The 26183-nt window shown below is 43.6% G+C and overlaps 1 protein-coding gene across 2 annotated transcripts in view; it reads left to right on the top strand.

Moving 5' to 3' along the window:
* Positions 1 to 26183, top strand: part of EXD3 (exonuclease 3'-5' domain containing 3) — a 601904-nt gene that overhangs the window by 175733 nt on the left and 399988 nt on the right. For both annotated transcript variants that reach the window (XM_034793607.1, XM_034793606.1), the window contains exons 6-9: positions 217 to 384; positions 16526 to 16579; positions 17819 to 17958; positions 20373 to 20464. In XM_034793607.1, the coding sequence (XP_034649498.1) occupies positions 217 to 384; positions 16526 to 16579; positions 17819 to 17958; positions 20373 to 20464 (454 nt within the window). The remainder of the gene's footprint in view (positions 1 to 216; positions 385 to 16525; positions 16580 to 17818; positions 17959 to 20372; positions 20465 to 26183) is intronic.

Below are 26183 nucleotides of genomic sequence, written 5' to 3'. Positions count from 1 at the left end.
AGTTCTACCCCACCAACATTTAATGTTGTTTTAATTGGCCACTGTGAAGTGATGTGTATAGCATGTTGCCCTGATTTGTGTGTCAAAATCCAAGGGGGAACTGGAGAACCCCTTTCCAATGGATTGCCTTGTCTGATGTTTTTAAAAGCTACATTTTGGACTGTCATTGAATTCTGTTGGTCTTTATGAAACCTGTGTTTGACTCTGATTTCTTAGTCTGGCTTGAGGCTGAAGAAACTCCAGACCCGAGTGTTCAGAATACTAGCCCAGAGCCAAGTTAATCTCCTTGACCCGCTGATCAGCATTTTTCAGCTACATACGGCAGACCAGAACAGTTTGCTTGGACATGTCAGTCACGTTTACCACAAGGGCAAGTACAAAGAGGTGGGTCTTGGTTTTCAACTTGATTTTCACACTGAGAGCTCTGATTCTCTGTTAGTGTCTGGGCCTGTTTTTCATTATATTTCTGTGTAAATTCCATTTCATAACGGCAGCAAGGCCTGTGTGTGGTATAATTTAGTATGATTGTTGTACTTGTTGGTACTTATTTACTCTTCCTTCAGTCTCATGCCTCATACTGGGAGAGCACAAAACTCCTGTCAAACCCAACTCCCTTTGTGAATTTTGCAAGAATTTTGTTAATTTTTTGGGGTACTTTATTTTGGGTGCTTAATAAAATAAAAAATTATCCATTCCACATGTCCTGGTTTTGACCAGAAAGGGAGTATTGTGAGGGACATTTTTTGTGGTATATATCACCTGACTGAAAATCTTAGCAGACAGATTCTCTGTTTCATGGGATTACTGAATCAAGGTGTTCAACTAATTTCAAGTGTGATTGTAAATAAGATTTTGCTGGACATTTGAGGCTCCAGGGACACAGATGAGTTTTTCACTGCTTTCTTTTGGAAATGCAGATTCCTTCAAGCATTTTGAACTTGAAAGCTCCAAATTATTTGTGAAGCTGTTTCTCTAGGGTCCTTTCCCTGACTTGAGCACTTCTCAGGCAGGAAGAGTTGGTTCACAACCTTTTTTCCTTAAGAAGAAGAACCAAATATGTTTTTTCTCAGTGCTGTCCCGTCCATGGGATATCAGAGCTATTTCATTTCCCTTACCCATATCTTCCTCCCAATTATAGTATCACCAAAAGAACAAATGCAGGTCCTGGCCTGTACACTCCAAGACAGAGTAGAGTAATAGAATAATGTGACAGACAATCCTGGCACTAGGACTGTGAGGCCTCTGCTGCAAGCCATGGTGAGGATGTCTGCATTGTGCTGATTCTACTGTAACCTCTTGTAGGGCTCCTTTCAGGTGGGGCAGTAACAAACGTTCAGATGTGAGCCTCTTCGCCCCCTTCTGTCCCACCTTAAGTCTTCGGAAGGTTGAAATCCTTCTAAATATTTGATATTATTCTCTGCTTTCTCCAACCCGTTGTTTAAGCCCTAAGGGTTATCTAGAATGGGGCACCAACATTCCACCAGAGAAATACACTCCCTTTAGTCCACTGGACACATTTAATATTCTCATGTGAACAATGCATCCTTGCCTCCTGTGTTCATGTCCCACCTCTCACAAATCGCATAAGAGAACAGTGTCTCTGCAGACAATGAAGTCCCTGATGTTCCTAGAGACCGGTGTGCTTGTTATCTCATTTACTTCTAAAGCAGATCTGATCCCTCCCATGGCCTTCAATATTAGAGCTTCTCAAAGGCTGAACCAATTTATCTGTCAGAATAACAGTAATTTGTGCAGCTGAGCCAAGCATTCTCTTGGGATTTGTGAATTTTGGGTTGTCACCTCCAGTGCTAATAGAACACTCTGGCTATGGATGGAAGTAGTGGGGGGATAAAAAGTAGTAATGGGAAGATAAATCTTGAATTATTTGGAGATAGCACCCATTTGTTGGCAGATGCCACAGATGTGAATAATTCCTGCTACTCAGAGTTATGAGCACCTCAGGAATGGAAGTGGTTTGCAACTCTGAAATGTTCGTAACTCTGAACAAAATGTTAGGGTTGTTCTTTCAAAAGTTTACAGCAGAACATTGATTTAATACAGCTTTGAAACTTTACTATGCAGAAGAAAAATGCTGCTTTTCCTTTAATTTTTTAATAGTTTACGTTTAACATAATACTGTACTGTATTTGTTTGGGTTTTTTTTTTTTGGTCTCTGCTGCTGCCTGATTGCATACTTACAGTTCCAAATGAGGTGTGTGGTTGATTGGTCAGTTAGTAACTCTGGTGTTCGTAAGTCTGAGGTTCTACTATAATAGTCACGGCTAGTAAATGCATTCTGTGAGACACTCCTCTGAGTATGGGAGGATGAGATGAGCCTCACTGGCCACTGGATGGCACCACTGCTCCCAAAACACGTAGTGGGAGCTTTATTTTTCTGACTGTAAGTAAGGTGACAGTTAAGGAAAAAGGCAGAAGTGTCTGTGTGGCAAGTTTCTGGGTGTGTATCTGTTCTGGTGTGAATGCAGTTGATGGCAGCTGCTGATGGAATGCAGTACGATGGTGTTGACAAAAAAGGGTTTTAAAGCTGACAATTAGAGTGTATACTATTGTTTGGTAACGGGGATAGTATCTAAGCAGAGGGATTTAAAATGTCTATTTATATAGTTACAGCTGGGGTGCCTTTAGATATATTTCCTCTTTCTTATACAGCTGCTTTCATGAGCCAAGCATAGTTGCAAGGTGAGTTTCAGTAGTCATCCTAAACCATACATTGAGCTATCTAATGTTAGTGTATTAGATTGTTTTGTGTTCAGGCTGAGCCTGGACAAAATGCCATGCACACCATGTGTTGTGCAGGACTTCAGGGCGCTGATAGTATTGTAGTCTTTCAGAACTCTCTTTCTTGAGCTCTCCATTTCGGTGTTGGTGAATGGCTTTATGAAAACCAAGATGGCCGCCGGTATTTTTTAAACAATGATGGAATTCAGCAGACCAGAGGCTAATATAGTGCGATGCTATTCTGTGAAGAGACGCTGAATAGGCCAGGCTGTGCTTTAGAAGAATGAGGGGTAGGCAGAAGGCAAGCTAGTGTTTCATGGTCATCTTATGTTACACTTCAGCCTTTCAAAGAGTGTCTGGGGCTGGTTGAATGAACCTCTCCTGCACTCCAAATGCAGGAATCTAAAGACAAAGGAGACTCTTGTCACTTGCAGGCCCCTTTAGCGAATAAAAGCCATTGTCACATGAACAGGGGCAGTCTGGCAGGCTGTGCATGCTTCAGTGCCCCATGATATCGCTAAGTCTCAGCAGAAATCACATTCAGTGCCCTGTCAGCTTTGATTAGCGGGGTCTCATGACTTAATGTGCTGCGATATTTCATGTCTAAGGGTGGCGGCTGTCTTTCTGTGGGATGAATGCCCTCTATTGTCCACTGAGTTATTTTATTTACATTTTTTAAACAGCTTATAAAGGTAAAAAGATAGCTGTGCTAAAAAAAAAATCAAATTCCTTTGCTTGTGGATCAGTAGTAAGTACTTCTAGGGTCAGATACAGTGAAACTTGTTTTCGCAATCAGCATCAAAGTTCTGGTTTTGTTTAACAGCTTTATATTAAATTCTGAACAGGTGGCAGTGGAGCTGGGTTTAGGAAGGAAACAATAAATAATCTTTTTAGCCTCTGACAACCAGAAATATTCTTGGGCTTGAGGGAACTCCCACTCAAAGCTCTCTGCATTAGAAATCTAGGGACTTTTTTCTTCTTCTGTTTGTTTTTTATACAAGAACATTGGGGCGAAGGTTTAGCAGGGATGGGGAGATAATTTTTGTGTTTCATTTTTAACAAATAATGACACTCTCCTGTATTTATTGTTTTTATACAGAAAATGGATTTCGTAAGTATGTTAAATTGAGCTAATATTTGCTAGTTTTCAATCAAAGAAACTGATTTGTTAATTATATCTAGGGTTAATTGCTAAAATTAGGAATTAGATGATAAAGGCATTAAAATATAACATTTATTTATTTTAAATACACCCATCTTAGTCTTCTCAAACAAAAACTACATTAACACAGGGTTAGGGTTGAGAGTACATCAGTAATTTAGAGTAAAATACATTTCTGGGGTGGTTTAATTACACTGCTCTACAGCCAAAATGCTTCTGAAATAAATGTAGTCAAACTTTACTAATTCTGGGTTACTGGGAACGAAAATGATGCTTAAAATTGTTGATTGGCTCTAGTTTTCAAGATATGCTATTGGGTCAGTATATACGACTCTTGACTTGGGAATGGCGGAGGATAAGTGAGTTATAAAGGGATGGGATCTCAATTTAAACCAGAAATGACTAAAATACATCTTTGACTGGATCTATGAATAAATCCATGACTTGGTTTGGACAGTATTTGCTTTTTAGGCAAAACAATGAATGATGCAATCTGAAGCTGGTATTGCGTCATACATGATATGAATTGCATCATGTTATTCCTAGAAGTCATGATGCAATCATAACGAAGCTTACATCACTCTGCTGAACAAATTGCCCTGTATCAGCTCTAGAAATCATACAGTGTCGTGCTCTCTTATTTGTCAGTGTTTGATTTTGAAAAGGGACACATTTCTGTTTAGCCAAAGTGAGCAGAGATGCCTCGTACTTGTGTGAACAGTGCAGATAACTTCTGCTATGTTTGTGGTGAAGTGACTTTTGCATCACAAAAGCACAGTATAACCACTATGGTTAAGAAAGCCTATCACCTTTATTTTGGCTGCAAAATTGGAGATCAGGACAAGAGGTGGGCCCCACACATATGATGCAACACTTATGCAACAAATCTTCGCCAGTGGTTGAACAGGAAAAGGAAATCTATGCCTTTTGCAGTGCCAATGATTTGGAGAGAGCCAACAGATCATACCAGCAATTGTTACTTCTGCATGGTGCCTCCAGTTGGGAAAGGTGTGTCAAAGAAGAAAAAGTGGACTGTGCATTATCCAAACATTCCATCAGCTATACCCCCAGTACCCCACGGAGAAGGACTGCCGGTTCCTGATGCACCAGAATCATTCTCACTTGAGTCAGACGAGATGAAACTTCTGGTCCTGAACTATCAATGTCACAGGACCCACATTTTCTCCCATCCTCCTCCTCTGAACCACACCTCATAACACAAGGTGAACTGAATGACCTTGTCAGGGATTTGGAACTACCCAAGAGTAAGGCAGAGCTGTTGGGCTCCAGACTACAGCAGTGGAATCTCCTGGCAGGTGATGTTAGGGTTTCCATGTTCCGTGACCGTCAAAAGGACCTTGTCCCATTCTTCTTCATGGAAGGTGATCTTGTAGCCTGCAACAACATCGATGGTGTGATGGCAGCCCTCAACATCGTTCACGATCCAGATGAGTGGAGACTGTTCATTGATTCATCGAAGACGAGTCTTAAAGCTGTTTTACTGCATAATGGCAATGTTATGCCATCAATTCCAGTTGGTCATGCAGTCCATATGAAGGAAACCTAGGACAACATGAAACAACTTTTGAAGTGAATAAACTATGACCAACATCAGTGGCAGCTTTGTGACGATTTGAAGGTTGTTGCTCTCTTGCTTGGTCTGCAGACTGGATACACAAAGTACTGCTGTTTTCTCTGCGAATGGGATAGTCGTGCAAGAGATTCCCACTACATCAAGAAAGATTGGCCACTCCGACAGTCATTGAAGCCTGGGAGGAAAAGTGTTCAGCATCCATCACTTGTTGAATCAAGGAAGATTTTGTTACCACCTTACACACCAGGCTGGGTCTGATGAAGAACTTTGTCAAGGCCATTAACAAAACACAAGCAGCTTTCAAGTACCTCCGTGGAAAATTTCCAAAGTTAAGTGAAGCTAAGATAAAGGAAGGTGTCTTTGTTGGTCCTCAGATTCGTGAACTTCTTCGAGATGATGCATTTGACCATGCACTGCGTGGCAAGGAAAAGACGGCATGGAAAGCCTTCCAGTTAGTGGCAATAAATTTTCTCGGAAACAACAAGGCAGACAACTACAGGTTGTTGGTGGAAAACCTCCTCAAGGTATACAAAAGCCTTGGTTGCAACATGTTACTAAAGGTACATTTTTTGCACTCTCATCTAGATTTTTTTCCACCGAACTGCGGAGCAGTGAGCAACGAGCACAGCGAGCGATTTCACCAGGACATTGCAACAATGGAGAAACGCTATCAGGGCAAATGGAGCCCATCAATGCTTGCAGACGATTGCTGGACAGTGACAAGAGATGCTCCATTTAATGAATACAAGAGACAAGCCAAGAAGCGCCGAGTAGACACTGAATAGGACTAAACTATGTACATAATAGCTTTTTGCCTTTTGTTTCATAATAAATTTTATTTATATAACCCTTTTGCTGATTTTTAAAGTGTTACATAAACAGGACAGGTGAAATATTATCATGTAAAGCAACCATAAACACATGAAAAGACCTAGGTTTACAATTTATGATTAAAACTCTACTATATACACAATATACATAGCTGCCACAGGACCCTCTGTTGCTTTTTACAGATTCAGACTAACACGGCTACCCCTCTGATACTTGACAATATACATAGACATAAAATGTAAAAACTTAAATATCTTAGAAACAGTAGCCAATCAGTTGTTTTAATTGTCATATTTGAATTCAGCACATCAAAATACATAATAAATAGCACATTTTATCTCTGAAGCAGACGACTTCTCAAAAATTGTACACCAGTGTTATTCAAAAAAACAAGCATGATAAACCCAGGAAATTCAGACTTAAGGATAAACGCAAAATAAATCCAAACATGCTAAGGGTCTAGCAATTCACATTTCAGGCACGCAGACTACCTTAACTCAGCCCTCTAGTGATGCCTAATATGATTATGATTATGGCATATTCATGTTTGTAGTCTTAAATTGATTAGATTCAACTGATGTTAGAATATACATTATATTGTTCTTTTGCTATGGTGTCACTATAGGGCAAAGTTAAAGCTGTTTGGGTTCCCTAACTGACTTTCCAGACTTTAATATGTTTGGATTGCTTTTAAATTTAATCTTAACTCGGACTTTCCTGGGTTGTTTTGTGCACAATTAAAACATCCCTGTAATGTGTTTTACCCTAAATCACTGATATGTTAACTGCATTTTAATATAGTTTTTGTGTGGAAATTTCCTTTTTTTAATTAAAAAAATAATACGTGAACATAAAATAAGAAACTAAATGAGGATATTATCATGTGATAATTCTAATTGGATAATTCTAATAAGCTTAAATCTTTTAGGGCCAGATTCACAGATACACTCTTGATGCTTTATGCCACTCAGGTGCATCACAAAGAAACCTGGTCAGACATACTGACAGTTAAACTGGGTTTAAAGCTGTGTTGTGTCATTGGACTGCACAAAACAGCCAGTGTTCAGTTCAGTTCCCCCTCCTTCCTGTATTCCAACATGCTTATGTGCATGTGCATACACACAGGCTTCCAATACAAATCCCCTCTCCCTCCTGACCTCCAGATTCCTCTGCACACACAAACCAATTCTCCTCCATCATGTTCTCCACAGTCCCCTGCATGTGTACACACCTGATTTCCCATCCCTCCTGTGCTTTGCACTACGCTGTGCATGTGTGTGCTCACACGCACACAGATCTGAGTTTCCCCCTCTATTTGAGTAGATCTGGTGTAACAGGTAATATCTGAAGAGAAATACTTGCACTTATTAGTAAATGTTTTTATTTATTTATTTATTTATAGCTTGAAGTTTTCCCATCAGTAAAGGCTAACACATAAAATCTTCAGATAAACAAAAAATCATCCTCTTTCAAAATGTCCCCCTCACCTCATCATTCCTAATGGTCACCTCCAAATTGCGCTCAGGGAAGATGATGGCCCCCTATGGGATGAGGTGGAGAAGAACACTGAGGAGTCAGTAAACAGGGTCATCTTTGCCTGTCATCCGAGTCCCACTGAGAACCATAGGAGATGGTAGCCATTTTAAGAAGAATGTCTTAAGTGAGGGCAAGCTGTGGGCATCTGTCCCCATGTGAATAGCACCTTGGATTATTTTTGTGTTTTGTCCAGATATGATGTTTATTCTGACTGCTGCTCGAACAGAGACTGACCCAAAGCCCTTGGAAGACAATAAAAGGACTCATTGACTTCAGTGGCTTTGAATCAGACCATTGGTCATCACCTTTTCCTCCTATCTTACCCTTTTTCCTATATCAGGCATCCCTGTCAGTACATAGCCCTCATCACGTACCTGCTCCTCCATAGGCTCGGGAAGGGAAATGGAAGAAAAGCATAAACCTTTCCCATGCTTCTGATTAGATCCACTTTGGAAATGAACGGGAAGGGTGGGGGAGGGGGGGGGAGAGTTAATGTAGCCCAAATGCTTGTCTGGTATATTTCTTTGCTGTTATTTTTATTCATACTGGAAATTGGTATGCATTAGTAGGAGCAGAAAAGGCAGCGCATGCTAGTATTCAGGATTGTAAGAGGCATTTTCACATGTGGGTTATGTTGGTTTCAGAGTGCATATAGAGGCCTTCCTAATAAATGCATTGTGTGTGTAGACATTATAAGGATATTAGGGTTCCTGGATAATGTGCTGAGGGGATCATTTTTAAAAGGTAGCTGGTCTTGCTTAACAGTTGGAGGAGTGGTGAAGGCAGCTAGGATTTGGAATTGCTATTGCCTTGCTGATCCAACTTTGATCTGAGGCTTCTACAACTTAGTTAACATGATTACTAGTTTGCAGTTATTCTGGCTACTCCTGGTCCAGTGTAGAGTATGCACAAAGCTGTGTGATGGAGAAATCCTCAGTTACCACAGTGGGGTGTATCTTTAAGTATCAGCTAAAGCACATAATCTATATGCTTAAAAACTTATCGGTCAGCAAAATTAGACATGAATGAGTTGTTACATCCCTGTAAATAATATTAAAAATGGGGTCATTTTACAGAAAACTTTTTTGTGGAGTTGAACAACACCAAACATCACAATAACAAAATAAATATTAAAAGAGATACAGCAGCCAAGTCAGTCACATCTTTAGTTCAGTTAGGCTTATCTCTTCTTTTATTATTCATATTGTAAACATGCTGATAGTATCTGATCTTGTCCTTTCTGTTCAAACAGCTGGACTCTGTAAATACACCCTTCAATAAAGCCTTCTGTTTGTTTTTTTCTAACACTGGTAGTCATAAAACCAAGAAAAGCATTTCAACAGATCAGTTAAGTATGTGCTTAATTTGAGATTTAACTCACTGAGGCCATGTCTACTCTACCAATTTGTGTCGACAAAAGTGATGTCGACACCCAAAAGTCGACATAATAAAAATTGCAATTTCATGTTCAGACTTGCTCCCTCTGTCGGCAGATCGCATCCACAGTGGGGGGACCATCATCGACAGTGTGAGCAATGCACTGTGGGTACCTATCCCACAGTCCTTCTGTCATTAGGTGTTATGGAACGACGGAGCAGATCATGGCGCATCTTGGGACAATGCTAAATGTTGCATTGTTTTCTGTCCCAGCACTCCATGGGCTTCCGGCTTTCTTTTTCGGCATTTTTCAGCGGCCCTTCTTTGCTGTGCACCCCGGCATCTTTATGAGAAGGGATGGATCCTGCACGGCTCTCCTATGCTTTGTTAACTGTCATGAAGACACCACGGATGGCAGTGCAGTTAATCGTGAAGTTCCTATCTGAAGAAGACTTGCGGGCGCCCGACGTTCTGCGGAATATGGATAGGAGCACTTAGATTGCTTTTGGCATTCACAGATCAAGTGCATAGGGTATCATAGAATCATAGAATATCAGAGTTGGAAGGGTCCTCAAGAGGTCATCTAGTCCAACCCCCTGCTCAAAGCAGGACCAGTTCCCAGCTAAATCATCCCAGCCAGGGCTTTGTCAAGCCGGGCCTTAAAAACCTCCAAGGAAGGAGACTCCACCACCTCCCTAGGTAACGCATTCTAGTCTTTCACCACCCTCCTAGTGAAATAGTTTTTCCTGATATCCAACCTGGACCTCCCCCACTGCAACTTGAGACCATTGCTCCTTGTTCTGTCATCTGCCACCACTGAGATCAGCCGAGCTCCATCCTCTTTGGAACCCCCCTTCAGGTAGTTGAAGGCTGCTATCAAATCCCCCCTCATTCTTCTCTTCTGGAGACTAAACAATCCCAGTTCCCTCAGCCTCTCCTCATAAGTCATGTGCTCCAGACCCCTAATCATTTTTGTTGCCCTCTGCTGGACTCTTTCCAATTTTTCCACATCCTTCTTGTAGTGTGGGGCCCAAAACTGGACACAGTATTCCAGATGAGGCCTCACCAATGTCGAATAAAGGGGAACGATCACGTTCCTCGATCTGCTGGCAATGCCCCTACTTATACAGCCCAAAATGCCGTTAGCCTTCTTGGCAACAAGAGCACACTGTTGACTCATATCCAGCTTCTCGTCCACTGTGACCCCTAGGTCCTTTTCTGCAGAACTGCTACCTAGCCATTCGGTCCCTAGTCTATAGCAGTGCATAGGATTCTTCCGTCCTAAGTGCAGGACTCTGCACTTGTCCTTGTTGAACCTCATCAAGTTTTTTTTTGGCCCAATCCTCTAATTTGTCTAGGTCCCTCTGTATCCGATCCCTACCCTCTAGTGTATCTACCACGCCTCCCAGTTTAGTGTCATCTGCAAACTTGCTGAGAGTGCAGTCCACACCATCCTCCAGATCATTAATAAAGATATTAAACAAAACCGGCCCCAGAACTGACCCTTGGGCCACTCCGCTTGAAACTGGCTGCCAACTAGACATGGAGCCATTGATCACTACCCGTTGAGCCCGACGATCTAGCCAGCTTTCTATCCACCTTACAGTCCATTCATCCAGCCCATACTTCTTTAACTTGGCGGCAAGAATACTGTGGGAGACCGTATCAAAAGCTTTGCTAAAGTCAAGGAATAACACATCCACTGCTTTCCCCTCATCCACAGAGCCAGTTATCTCATCATAGAAGGCAATTAGGTTAGTCAGGCATGACGTCCCCTTGGTGAATCCATGCTGACTGTTCCTGATCACTTTCCTCTCCTCTAAATGTTTCATAATTGATTCCTTGAGGACCTGCTCCATGATTTTTCCAGGGACGGAGGTGAGGCTGACTGGCCTGTAGTTCCCCGGATCCTCCTCCTTCCCTTTTTTAAAGATGGGCACTACATTAGCCTTTTTCCAGTCATCTGGGACCTCCCCCGATCGCCATGAGTTTTCAAAAATAATGGCTAATGGCTCTGCAATCTCACCCGTCAACTCCTTTAGCACCCTCGGATGCAGCGCATCCGGCCCCATGGACTTGTGCACGTCTAGTTTTTCTAAATAGTCCCGAATCACTTCTTTCTCCACAGAGGGCTGGTCACCTTCTCCCCATGCTGTACTGCCCAGTGCAGCAATCTGGGAGCTGACCTTGTGCGTGAAGACAGAGGCAAAAAAATCATTGAGTACATTAGCTTTTTCCACATCCTCGGTCACTAGGTTGCCTCCCTCATTCAGAAAGGGGTGCACACTTTCCTTGATTTTCTTCTTGTTGCTAACATACCTGAAGAAATCCTTCTTGTTACTCTTAACATCTCTTGCTAACTGCAACTCCAAGTGTGATTTGGCCTTCCTGATTTCACTCCTGCACGCCTGAGCAATATTTTTATATTCCTCCCTGGTCATTTGTCCAATCTTCTACTTCTTGTAAGCTTCTTTTTTGCGTTTAAGATCAGCAAGGATTTCACTGTTTAGCCAAGCTGGTCGCCTGCCATATTTACTATTCTTTCTACACATCGGGATGGTTTGTTCCTGCAACCTCAATAAGGATTCTTTAAAATACAGCCAGCTCTCCTGGACCCCTTTGCCCTTCATGTTATTCTCCCAGGGGATCCTGCCCATCAGTTCCCTGAGGGAGTCAAAGTCTGCTTTTCTGAAGTCCAGGGTCCGTATTCTGCTGCTCACCTTTCTTCCTTGTGTCAGGATCCTGAACTCGACCATCTCATGGTCACTGCCTCCCAGGTTCCCATCCACTTTTGCTATAACGTCATAGGGCTCGGGAAACAAGTGGGATTGAATGGTGGGATTGTATCGTCATGCAGATGAGGAATGATGAGCCGTGGCTACAGATCTTTTGGATGTGGAAAGCCGCCTTCCGGGAACTGTGCGCGGAGCTCCCCCCAGATCTGCCTCTTGGTAGAAAAGCGTGTGGCAATTGCTGTGTGAGCAAAAGCTGGCAACTTTAGACTGCTACTGGTCGGTCGCAAACCAATTTGGGGTGGGGAAGTTGACCGTTGGGGCTGCATTAATGCAAGTGTCCAGGGCAATAAATCGCATCCTCCTATGAAGGACCGTGACTCTGGGACATGTGCGTGAATTAGTGGATGCTTTGCAGAAATGGGTTTCCCAAACTGTGGAGGGGTGATAGATGGCACACATATTCCAATTTTGGCACCAGAGCACCTTGCGATGGAGTACATCAATAGGAAGGGGTACTTCTCCATGGTGTTGCAGATGCTTTGGCGTCAACGTGGGTGTTTCACTGATATCAACATGGGGTGGTCTGGGAAGGTGCGTGATGCATGCATCGTCAGGAACACCGGCCTGTAGAGAAAGCTGCAAATGGGGACTTTCTTTCCTAACCAGAAGATTACAATGGGGAGTGTTGAAATGCCCATAATGATCCTGGGGGACCCTGCATACCCTCTACAGCCATGGCTCATGAAACCTTACATGGGACACCTGGACAGCAGTAAGGAGCAGTTCAAAAACAGGCTCACTAGGTGCCGGATGAAATGGAATGTGCCTTTGGCAGATTAAAGGCGTGCTGGCAGTGCCTTTATGGCAGGTTGGTCCTCACTGAGGATAATATTCCTACGGTCTTAGCTGCATGCTGTATGTTGCATAATCTCTGTGAAGCTAAGGGTGAAAGGTTTGCTCGGGGGTGGAGTGCTGAGGCAGACCGCTTGGCCGCTGATTTTGATCAGCCAGATACCAGGGCTGTCAGAGGAGCCCAGAGGGGAGCTATTTGAATCAGGGAGTCTTTGAGGCAGCATTTTGACGATGACCACCAGTAACATATATCTCTGTCCGAGCTGCTTCAATGTTATGTTACATGTAGTTTTACGAGGGGGCAATCAATATTTCCTTACATGTTCAATGTTACATGACATGTAGTTTTCCTAGGAGGCAATGGTGACATTTGGGGCCTTGTATTCCTGTAATAAAGTGATTACAATGCCTGTGCATGTATTGGCAGTGCCTGCAATCTCACCTTGTAGAAAAAAAATAAAGATGATTTACCATTATAAAAGTTTGCTTTTATTGCACAAGAAACAACACACACAAACACACAGATGCTTGGCGGGAAAGGAGGATCCATGGAAAGGCAGACTCTCACAGCTGTGTTTAGGCCCAGCTATCATTGTGAAAGTTGTCTGAGGAGGTGGAGTGAAGGGGAAACCGGGAAGCCCTGGAAGGTGGAAAGGAATGTGCGAGTGGAGTTTGGAGGGAGGCATGGAAAAGAGTTTTGAATGTGCTGCAGTGGAGGTTGAGCACTGATTTGCTCTGTCTACAGCACTTTAAGGACTTCAGCATCTGCATATGCTCCTCCATTACTTTAATCATCTGCTCAGTAGCGTCCTTAACAAACACATGATTCTCTTTTCTGTCCGACCGTTCGGCTTCCCAGCACTCCTTTCGTTCCTTTTTTCTGTATTGCAGCACTGTTGGACCTCCTGGAACATGTCTTCTTTGCTGCATCTTGGACGCTTTCTTATCTGGTGGAGATGCTTGGCCGGGGTGCGTGGGGTGTTCCTGAAGTCCACATCTAATGAAGCACAGGGGACAATGCACAGAAGTGGGATTGTTAAATTCACGCATAGCATTGAAACATTTCTGTTAAACACACCTTTTGCAACATTGCCATCACTTTCTCACTGACCCTAGCCAGGCACACATCTCGGCAAAAAGCAAAAGCATGGTGAGGGTTGGCAGGGGAGGTGGGGGGGTGGGGGAGGGCTACACCACGTGTGGAAAAGAGCACATGCTGTTTGCAAAGGTTGTGGTGCAGCATTCTAGGGAACAAATTCTAAAAGTCTCCCACACTTTTCCACAGGCGGGTGTAATTCTAGCAGACATCTCACTACTAAGAGTAAGCAGGGAAATGATGGTACATCTACTCCATGCTTGTGGCTTCCACCCTGCTCCCTATGCTGCTCGCCTATGTGTTGCTTTGGTCTCTGCACAAGTGATTGATGAGTGGCGAGGGAAAGTTTCCTACAATGGGGGAAGGAACAAAGCTACTCTGCCATGGAAACTTCGGCAGAGGATTACCAAGTAACTCCAGGAAACTTTCCTGGAGATCTCTCTGGAGGATTCCCGTGAGATCTCAGTGTGCAACAACACCCTGTTCCGTCATACTGATTAGCTGCACAGGGAAATGTCCAGCACACAGAAACACAGCCAACATCCCAGATTTCTATAGCTTGAACCCATCTCTACACTACACAAACCACAGCCACTTACCAGGAGTCTCATCTCCTGCTTCTTGCTTGCCGTAGAGCAACTGCTGAGACTGGCTAGACACATCTGGAGTGGAGAATAGTTCCTGGCTGCCTGCCCGCCCTACCGGGCGACTGCTGGGAGCTGCATATCCTCATCTAACTCCATCTCTTCAATAATAACTTCGTCCTCCGAGTTAGGTCCTCTTTCCACCGCCTCTGTGCCCGCCAAAGTATTCATGGGGCTCTTGGCCATGGAGGTGGGGTCATGACAGAGGATAGCATCCAGTTCCTTATAGAACCAGCAGGTCTTAGGAGAAGCACCTGAGCATCAGTTTGCCTCCCTTGCCTTATGGTACACCTGCCTCAGCTCCTTTATCTTTGCTCTGCACTTGCAGAGTGTCCCAATAACAGCCGTTTTCACAAAAGCCTCAAGAAATCTGCCCATAGGTATCCCAATTCCTATGGTTCAAGCGCAGCTGGGACTGCACAGCCTCCTCTCCCCATATACTGAGCAGATCCAACTGCTCTGCAGTGGTCCAAGCGGGAGAGTGTTTGCTGCAATAAGCTGCCATGGTCACCTGGGAAAATACGATGAGACCTCTCCACGCCGAGCAAACAGGAAATAGAATTTCAAAAATTCCTGGGGCTTCTAAGGGGGAGGGGCGGATGATTGCTTACCTGGCTGCAGGGCAGTGGAGTTCAAATTGCTGACCAGAGTGGGTCAGGATGGGCATTGTGGGAAACCTTCTGGAGGTCAATTAAGGTGATGAAATGAAGCATGGTGTCTACACTTGCACTTTGTCGACAAAAATGTAGAGGAAAAAGACTTAAATCTCTCTTGAGGGTGGATGAATTTTGTCACCCAAACCAGGCATTTTGCCCAGCAAAAGTCGCCTTGCAGTGTGTCTGCGCTCACTGTTTGGGTTGACAAATGGCAGTTTTGGCGACAAAACCTGGTAGTGTAGACAAGGCCTGAGACTTAAGTGCATGCTTAAGTAATTTTCTGAATAGGGATGGGCTTAAGGACTGTTTCTTTGCCTGGCTGAATCAGGGCTCAAAGAACATGTTTTAGCAACCCTTTGGCAGAATGGTATGGGTGTATTGATTTTGAATTCACGAGCAACAGTTATCCAATGTTTTGCATCACCTTATTGTACTAGGGTGGGAGTTGCACCAAATAGAGGAGGGAAACTGAAGCCGGGATGGAAGCAAGTTCTTGGGGTTAAAATACAGGATGGGAATGCAGAAGGTCTTGGTTCTATTCCTGGCTCTGCCACTGACTGCTTGTGTGACCTTCCTCAAATCATTTTGCCACTCTGTGGCTCACTTTCCCATCTGCAGAATTAGGATACTGATTCTGAGGAACTTCACATGGGGAGTACAAGACTTAGTTCATCATCATTCAGAACACAGCATAAAGGGGCACAATATAATTATTATCATCCTTTTATTTGTGATTCATAGCATCTAGGATACGTGGAGCTACATTTAAATGATTGAACCTAAAAATCTGATTTTTAGTTGTGAAAACATCTCATTCATAAATGTGAATACATTTATGAATGAGATGTTTTCACAAAATATAACTGCATAGCAAATTTAAAAGCAGCAAGAATTGTGTTCAAGTTAACTCACAAATATCCTTTTTTGTTCTGTTTTTAAATTGATATTCCTGGAAAAAATTACCTATCCATTGAGTCTTTCCAAACATTTGACTAGAGACTCTGGTTTTTTGCTCTAAATATTTTACTAGAGTGCTTGATCTCAGATTTTTTTTTCTGAGGTTTAATACAGTTTAAAACATGTAATGCAACTGATAGTGTTTTTGTGGATTTCTAAATGAAATCTGTGCAGCCAATTGCATTTAATTAGCACATTCAAAATATAACAATAAATAGAATCATTCTGCGACTAATGTGTAGAAACCTTCTATACTTCAGTTTAGAAACACATCCGTTTATAAGCTCTCCCAAACACACATTCTCCTCTACAACCAGAAATGTTTTCTACCTTTTGTGTTTTCTAGGCAGCCATTCTGAGTATAAAGCTAAAATTACAGCTGGATCTAGATGTGGAGAAGGTAAGTCTGTTTCCCCTGTAGTCTTCTCTATCATCAGATGTATCCTTTGATAAACAAGACGCACAGTCTTGCACAAAAGTGGAAGTTATATACCAGTACTATACACTAATATCTAATTTGCAAGAAGTTGCTAGAGAGCTGCTAAAAATGATGTTTCAGTCTGTGAAGTGACTGAAAGATTTTTTTATACCACATTCCATCTTAATAGAATATTTTTCTAACTGGAATCTGAAACTCCAGCTGTGTTGATTCTGTTTTCATAGATTCATAGATTCTAGGACTGGAAGGGACCTCAAGAGGTCATCGAGTCCAGTCCCCTGCCCTCATGGCAAGACCAAATATTGTCTAGACCATCCCTGATAGACATTTATCTAACCTACTCTTAAATATCTCCAGAGATGGAGATTCCACAACCTCCCTAGGCAATTTATTCCAGTGTTTAACCACCCTGACAGTTAGGAACTTTTTCCTAATGTCCAACCTAGACCTCCCTTGCTGCAGTTTAAGCCCATTGCTTCTTGTTCTATCCTTAGAGGCTAAGGTGAACAAGTTTTCTCCCTCCTCCTTATGACACCCTTTTAGATACCTGAAAACTGCTATCATGTCCCCTCTCAGTCTTCTCTTTTCCAAACTAAACAAACCCAATTCTTTCAGCCTTCCTTCATAGGTTTTGCAAATTATTATTTCTGTAATAAGGCTTATTAAATGCAAAAATAATCCCATCTCCTCCCCTGCTCTCCCCATTCAGAATAATGGGTGTAGGAAGATAACTGAGGTATTTTCTACCTATGTGGTGATAAGAGGTGGCCTGGGTTAAATAAATTCTAATGCCGAAGGTTTGTAATGTTATTGGTAATATTTGTGTTGAAAATTCTGTGTAGAAAACTCCCTTTAGGCATATTTGGATGTAGAAATATTTTTCTAACATTTAAGCAATTTGGAACACTTTTCTCAAGCACTCACAGACCTCAGTATGGAAGACTTCGAGCTAGAGTGTGGCCCATCCCGAGCACCCATGCAGGGGTATAAGCTCACTATCCACATTCTGAGCAGCAGCAAAATGGGGCTCCTGCTCCTGTGCCTGTGTCTGTAGGCTGGGAGTGGCTGGAGACTTGGCTCTGCCTCTTCAGTGCTGCAGCCAGTGCTGCTGAGGCAATGCAATGGGAAGCCGTTTGCACCAGGTATAGAGCACAATGTCTCTGTAATGCTTTACAAGTGCAAAACTATTTTTCTTTCTAGATGTGCACTCCATTGCTACTTCAAGAGAAAACTAATCTAGTAGAGGCTTATGTGGCAGAATATCCTGATCTCCAGCGCAAACTCTTGCAGACCCTGGATATGTGGTGTGAACCTAGTTTTAATACTACAGACATCTCAAGGTAGAAGATTATTCTATTTTCCAGTGTTTTGTCCTTCTTATATCCAAACGGTATACAATATTATATGACGTTATGAGCAGGTGCTAAATAGCTATCAGCTAAGGACAATATGTTTCCTAGTCCTCTTTCTACATTCACTAATAACATGTTGAAAGCCACGGAGTAAATTGCTAAATGTTGTACAGTCACTTCCCATCAGAGAAGGGAAAAATTCTGGTAATTGTGAAATTTGGTCTTTCCAAAGGCCTTATCCTATGAGGCACTGAGCACCTATCACTCCCATTGATGTCATTGGAAGTGGCAGGGGCTGAGCACTTAGCGCGGTGAGGCTAAACATGAAAACATTGCAGTAGAACTTATCCAGGAGACCTCAACAGCCTGACTCTGGTGCTTTGCTGTGGAAGGCTGAGTCGCAATATCCATTGTGCGTATCTGGCCGTGAGCTGTGGGGAGGGGAATAAGGATCATCAGTTGGTAACCCTGATTTCAGTTGAATTCAGTTGGTAACCCTGATTTCAGTTGAATTCAGTTGGTAACCCTGATTTCAGTTGAATTTTCAACTGAAAATTCCCTTTCCGTCAGCTTCAGATAGCAGTGCTAAACCAGGAAATGGTGCAGTTGTGAGGGAGCCATCCGCAGATAGTCCTAGTCAAAGTAAAAAGCCTTTGCACTCACTCCATGCGTGTGTGTCTAGTATTCCCATGATACAGTGGCAAAAAACAAGAAATATATATACTCATCATTCCTTTTCCAGTGAAATTATCAGGGTTGTTTTTTAATATATAAACCACCTCTCACCAAAGTGGCTTATGCCAAGTAAGCACCAGCAGTACAATCAAAACAACAGCATACATGCAGCAGATACAATGCTAATAAAAGCAGAGTGGGTCTTAATACCAGGTTGCTGGAAATCAGGTACTGACATGAACTCTTAAAGCCCTTGAATGGAGAATTGGAGACTGATGAAGATGCGAGTATCAGCTAACTGATGGGAAGAGCAGCATTTACCTTAAAGTAAGCTCTCCACCTTGCTGCTGTCTCAGAAGCAGTGTATTGAAGGTTTAATTGGACCAGATGGTGGCTTTATTGGCTAGGACTTTCCAGAACATAAGAATGACCAGATGGGTCCGACCAGTGGTCCATCTAGGCCAGTATCCTGTCTTCTAACGGTGGCTGATACCAGGTGCTTCAGAGGGAATGAACAGAACAGGGCAATTATTGAGTGATCCATCTCCTGTCATCCACTCCCAGCATCTGGCAGTCAGAGGCTTAGGATGCCTGGGGCACAGGGTTGCATCCATGACCATCTTGGCTAAAAGCCACTGATGGACCTATCCTCCATGAACTTGTCTACTTCTTTTTAGAATTTAATTATACTTTTGGCCTTCACAACATCTCCTGGCAACGAGTTCCACAGGGTGACTGTGCGTGTGTGAAGTACTTCCTTTTGTTTGTTTTAAACCTGCTGCCTATTAATTTCATTGGGTGACCGCTGGTTCTTGTGTTATTTGAAGGAGTAAATAACACTTTCTTATTCACTTTCTCTACACCATTCAGGATCTTATAGACCTCTATTATATCCCTACTTAGTTGTTTCTTTTCCAAATGTAAGAGTCCCCAGTCTTTTTAATCTCTCATACGGAAGTTGTTCCATATCCCTAGTAATTTTTGTTGCCCTTCCCTGTGCCTTTTCCATTCCTAATAGAACTTTTTTGAGACGGGGTGACCAGAACTGCTCACAGTATTCAAGGTGTGGGTGGACCATGGATTTATATAATGGCAGTATGATATTTTTTGTCTTGTTATCTGTCCCATTCCTAATGGTTCCTAACATTCTGTTCGCTTTTTTGACTGCTGCTGCACATTGAGTGGATGTTTTCAGGGAACTATCCAGGATGACTTCAAGATCTCTTTCTTGAGTGGTAACAGCTAATTTAGACCCAATTGGAGGAAAGAATGGTATAGGCCAGGGGTAGGCAACCTATGGCACGCGTGCCAAAGGCTGCACGCGAGCTGATTTTCAGTGGCACTCGCACTGTCCGGGTCCTGGCCACCGGTCCAGGGGGCTCTGCATTTTAATTTAATTTTAAATGAAGCGTCTTAAACGTTTTAAAAACCTTATTTACTTTGCATACAACAATAGTTTAATTCTATAGTATAGACTTATAGAGACCTTCTAAAAACATTAGAATGTATGACTGGCACGCAAAACCTTAAATCAGAGTGAATAAATGAAGACTCGGTACACCACTTCTGAAAGGTTGCTGACCCCTGGTATAGGCTCAGCTGTGATGGATGAGGAGGGAAAAGAAGTTGTCACCCAGCATCAGACAACATCCCTGCTATTAAAAGGGAGAAGTATCTTATCTGCTTGCATTGATGTTTCTTCCTCGCTTTGCTTGTTTTGTTTACAGGCAATATCAAGGTTTACGACCTAACAAACTCAACCATAAAATGTTAAGCAAACTGGTCTTCAGGCTCCTAGAACAATATAACCTAGATCCAGGTATGTGATATTACACTAAATCATTTAATCACCTTTCCTGTGAACAACAGATAAAGCTAATCTGTCTTCCCACATGTCCAGCAAGGAATGTGTACTGTCATTTGGAGCTTAATTGATGTTGTTTAAAAACAAAGCACATAAATTATGGAAATTTTCACTTTGTGTTGTTGAAAAATTAGATGTTGGTGACTAATCGGCTGTTTCTACCATAATATGACATAAATCTTGGCTTCAGAATGGTTCTGCATAAACATGTGATGGTCAGTTTTGAGTACTAGCTCCATCGGGCTCACATAAGAGGCCACACGTTACTCATTTGGGGATTCTGACTTTGTGAGTTACAAGACCATCAGCTTAAAAGAGAGAAACCATGAGAAGAAGGAGGCACATGTAACTTTCCTGTGAAATAGGGGTGGCTGCTGCTGAAGGGAATTTAAAGGGCTGTTGCAACCTTACGGGAGAAGTAATACAGTTTACATTCTTCTAAGGGATCTGCTTCACTCCTAAATGTCACTTGAAATCCATTCTCTTTAACATTTTGCATTGCTTATTACTGTGAGATGTGTTAGGTTTCCTTGCATTGCGACATTAACAAGTAATGACTCCTGGCAGAAATCCTCAGGTGTCCCCTATAATTTGCATCCGGTGTAGGTCCCTCACTCCATCAGCACCACTGAATATTGCATATTTCCCTGTTTTCTGGGACTGAATGTTATTTGCTAACCTAAGCTGCGAATTCCATTCCATCTTGTAGTGATACTGTGTTGCATATTCATCTTCACATCTCCAAAATGCTGCTAAACATAAATGAATTATCCTCACAAACCCTCCCTTGGAGCATGTAATTGTAATTAATTCCCATTGTATTGGTGGGCAAACTGAGGCACAGAGGAAATAAGAGATTTGTTTAAAACCATACAACAGGTTGATGGTTCATGCAGGGTTAGACCTGAGGGTTTTCTTCCTTGTAAGCCTGGACATCCACTAGGTCATACGTCCCCTGTCAATTTACAAAGGGAGTTGAAAGAATTGCTCTCCCAAACCCGTGAAAGACCCACACACACAGGAAACTGACTGTACAGGAGAAATGATGAAATTGTCCATGCATAAACTGCTGTCAAAGCACAGAGCGAGCAAACTGAAAAAACAGAGATTTGTGTCCTTTAACCTCAGATGTTACTTGTAACAACAGTAAGAAAAAAATGTGAAGCCAAAAATGTGCTTTTGGAGTTGATAGTGCCTGTTTAATTGTCAAGGTTTTATAAATCATACTGAAGGTATAAAACACGGTACAGTATAACTACAAAGCATCATTATTATTGTCATCTCCTGTTGGTGAGTTTTTAGCTTCTCCAGGATTTTTATTCATACACTGCCAGATCTGTCTAGCTGCACCTGCTGTATTAATGACTGTAGGGTAGGGGTTCCCAACACGGTGCCCATGGGTGCCATGGCACCCGCCAGGGCATCTAAGTGCGCCTGCGTACTGGCCGGCAGACGAGCATCCGCCGAAATCCCACCGACAAACAGCGTCATCCAGAAGCGTCAGCGGCATTTCAGCGACGACACCTCTGGATGACGCTGCTTGTTGGAGGCATTTTGGCAGTGACGCCTATTGACATTGCTGCTTATTGGCGGCATTTCGGCGGATGCTCATCCGCCACCACGGTCCTCCGTGGCTCATCCTCTGGCACCCACCCGACGAAAAAGGTTGGGGACCACTGCTGTAGGGTATGTACTAGTGGTTCTGCAAAAAGAGATTGTGAGGGTAGAGCAGATAGGGGTAGCTGGATCCGCCAAGGCAATGAGTGACCTTGAAAGACTCCAGCAGTTTGAAGGAGTCTGCCTGTTCTAATGGAACTTCCCATGTGGATCTATCTCTGAACCCTGGGTGGGACTTTAAATGCACTGCCCCAATGTATGTTCATATTTCCAAAGGTTTCCCACATCTTTTCCACAACAAGGTACCTGCGGTGTGAAAGAGGTTTGGCCACCAGCTTGATCTGTAACACTGTTATTTGTATTATTGTTAGTGCAGGATAATAAAAACAATGCCTCAGTTAAAAAATTCAGCCCTTGAATTTACCTGTGGGTATTAACATACAGTATAACTGAAGAATTACTTTGAACCTTTGATCAATTTTATTTTTATTGTAAAGAAATTCTGTGCATATGTGCAGGCTAATGTTCCAGAGACAGCTCATGCTGCAAGTCAGGACATGCATTGCCAGATGTTTGCGGTTTTTGAGGATTTAATTGGAATTGTTCTTCCTTGAGTGCTGTCCCTGTGGGTGCTCCATTTTAGGTGTTGGGGCGCCCCTGTGCTCATACTCAAAGACTTTTGGTGGCAGTGCCCGGTTGGGTCGTACATGCGTGGTCCCTGTCTCCTGCTGCTTCAGGCAATTAATTGATGCTATGCTAACGACCCCCCCACCAGAGTTGGAGCAATCAGCAGTGCTTCACTACTTAGTAGTTAATTAGTTTAACAGTTAGTTACTTAGTTTCCTTGTTAGCAGCCATTTACATTGTTTTCCTTTTCCTTTTATCCCTGTCACCATAGCTTCAAACCAAACCAAACCCTTTTTCCTTTTACTTTCCTTTTGAACTACCAGCTGGGGAGAAATTTCAGTTGAACCTCCGCATACACAGCTGCTCTGAGGGTGAAAGCCCCCCCCCAGGAATGCCTGGTTTCCCAGGCTTTAAAGGATGTCTCAACTGCAAGCTTGCTATACCTGTCTCAGAGGGCCACAGTCAGTGTGTTCTCTGCCTAAGCGAAAGACACACAACTCAGAAGTCTCAGCACTGCCTCAAGCTCACTGCTGGGACAAGAAGAGCTAGAGATTTGCTGTTAAAGCTCCTCCTTATGGCGAAGTCTCTCAGACCTGCATCTGAGCCCGGAACCCTCCTGGTGAAACTTCGCCAACCACGGCTTCTGACATGGGTCCCTCCTCAATCCATGCATCTGAGCAAACTGTCAAAAAGGCAGGCACCTATGTCCCCAAGGCAGGAATCAGCCAAGAAGTACCGTTCCGCGAGAGGACACTCAGCACCGGCAGGTGACCCAGCGGGACCACCCGGCATCGCTGGTACCTCTGGAGGTAAAAGAGCTGGCTCCGACAGAGGCACCAAGGGGAAATCTGAACCCAATGCCTCGGCACCGCCAATACCAAAGCTGCGATCCACATGCAACGGCACAGCACCGGGACAGATGGCGGCTCCTTCAAAGACACGGTTGGTGCACACAGCGGTGCAGCCTTCAGTACCAGCTTATACATAGCAGCTCCAAGCATTGGAGCAAGGGCCAATCAAACAGACATCACAGCAGTTTCTCAGACAAAAGGGTCTCTTAGTCGGTTCTGCCCCTGACTCCCCTATCATCGGCACCAATGTGAACATGTCACCCTCGGCACCGAGTCTCCTCGCATCTCCAATACAATCCACTCCTCCCTATTCGAGTGAGGATGAGAGTGAGGAAGGAGATCTCCCTCCAGAATCTCTACCGTGAACCGACTAACTCAGGACCCCCTCAGGGAACATATTACACTGATTCCAAGTATTTTCAATGTTATGGCCAGCCCTGGGGGCCCCCCCATGTCTCCCCCACCCCAATGGGCATACCCCACACAACAGGGACTGCCTGCCACATCCAGACCTGGCACACAGCAGTCACCTGTGCCTGGACCTTTGATGGTGGCAGGGGAACTGGGGGAAGATGAGGAAGACCCCTGATCGTGGAAGGGGCACCACCTACCCATTTCCCATCACTATCTACAGATGACACTGTTATGCCTCCTCCCCATAATATAGGGGATGATTTCAAACTATTCCAGGATCTATTTAAAAGGGTGGCTAGCTCCCTGGACATCTCCCTTCAGGAGGTCCAAGTGACACAACACAAACTAATGGACATTTTGCATACATCTGCTTCATCCATAATCGCTATGAATGATACGCTGATGGACCCTGTCAAAACCATTTGGCAGAACCCTGCCACTGCTCCTCCAACCTGCAAGAGGTCTGACAAAAAATATTATGTACCAGCCAAAGGCACAGAGTTCCTCTTTTCACATCCAGCGCCTAATTCCCTAATGGTGGACGCAGTCCGGGAACATGGTAGGCAACAACAGCCCCAAACCACACCTCATGACAAAGAGTGGAAAAGACTTATCTTTTTGGTCACAAGGCTTATTCCTCGGCTACACTACACCTCCGCATAGCCAACTGCGAGGCATTACTGGCAAAATATGACTATAGTAACTAAATGTCTGAATTGACTGATTTTATTTCTTAGGACAAGCGAGAACAATTCACAGCACTTGTATCAGAGGGACAACTCATCTTCAAAACAGCCCTGCAAGCCGCACTTGATTCTGCAGACACAGCTGCAAGTTCAGTGGTGACGGCTGTCGTGATGAGCAGGGCCTCATGGCTCCACCTCTTCGGCTTTCCTAAGGAGGTGCAATCCACGGTTGAGGATTTGCCATTTGAGGGTCCCAAACTCTTTGACAAGAAGACAGATGACTCTCTCCACTCATTCAAGGAGTCACGGGCGACACTACGATCCTTGGGAATCTATACACCCAAACCCAGGAAAACACAGAGAAATTATTATGTACCCCAACGCTACTGCCAGACCATGTATTCGCAACAACAATGGTGATTTGAGTCACAGGCCCACAAACACAGGCCACTGAGGGGACGCCAATCCACTTCTTCAGTAGCTGCGTCCCAACCATCAACCTCCAGACAACAAATTTGAAGCCTTGGTCGAGGGCACGAGAACCCCAGGTCTATCTGTGCTGGTGACACCATCTCTCTCCCAACCATTCAGATATCGTCTAGTTCCATTTTATCCAATCTGGAAGACCATCACATCCGACAAATGGGTGCTAGAAATCGTACAAACTGGTTACTCCATCCCCACCTCTTTTCCCCAGCCCCCCTACCCATCCTCCCTCCCTGTCCCTACTATACCAGGAGGGTAAGACACCTCATGCAGCTAGGAGCAGTAGAACCTGTTCAAAGAGAACACAGAGGGAGAGGATAATATTCCCACTATTTTCTCACAAAGAAAAAGTCCGGCGGATGGAGACCAATACTCGATCTATGACGACTCAACAAGTTTGTCAAAACACGATTCAAGATGGTCAAACTAGGCACCATAATTCCAGCTCTAGAAAGAGGGGATTGGTTCTCGTCCCTTGACCTCTGGGACTAGATGACCTCCAGAGGTCTCTTCAAACCCTGATATTCTATGATGCGTATTTTCATGTAACAATACATCCCTCTCATCGCAGATTTCTCTGTTTTACCATCGGACAGGACCACTTCCTTTCTGCCTCTCTACTTCCCCTCAAGTGTTTTCGAAGGTACTGGCTGTGGTTGCAGCATACCTGCACAGAAATGCAATTATGATATACCCATACTTGGACGACTGCCTGCTAAAAGCGTCAACATGGCAGGCAGCAATACAAGCCACCAAACAGATGGTAATCCTTTTCATGAGATTGGGCCTCCAAATAAATACCAAAAAGTCCACCCTGACTCCAGTGCAGGAGTTGGAGTTCATTGGGGCCCATCTCAAATCTACCGAGGCCATAGCCTCTCTACTCTCTCACTCTCACCAGCCTCATAGCCACGACACAAAACAGTCCACAGATATCAGCCAGGACTTGCCTACAACTTCTCGGTCACATGGTGGCCACAATGTTTGTCGTCA

The sequence above is a fragment of the Trachemys scripta genome, chromosome 17 (genome assembly GCF_013100865.1).
Source record: "Trachemys scripta elegans isolate TJP31775 chromosome 17, CAS_Tse_1.0, whole genome shotgun sequence".
In the NCBI taxonomy this organism is placed as follows: domain Eukaryota; kingdom Metazoa; phylum Chordata; order Testudines; family Emydidae; genus Trachemys; species Trachemys scripta.
This window is presented reverse-complemented; position numbering and strand designations above follow the sequence as displayed.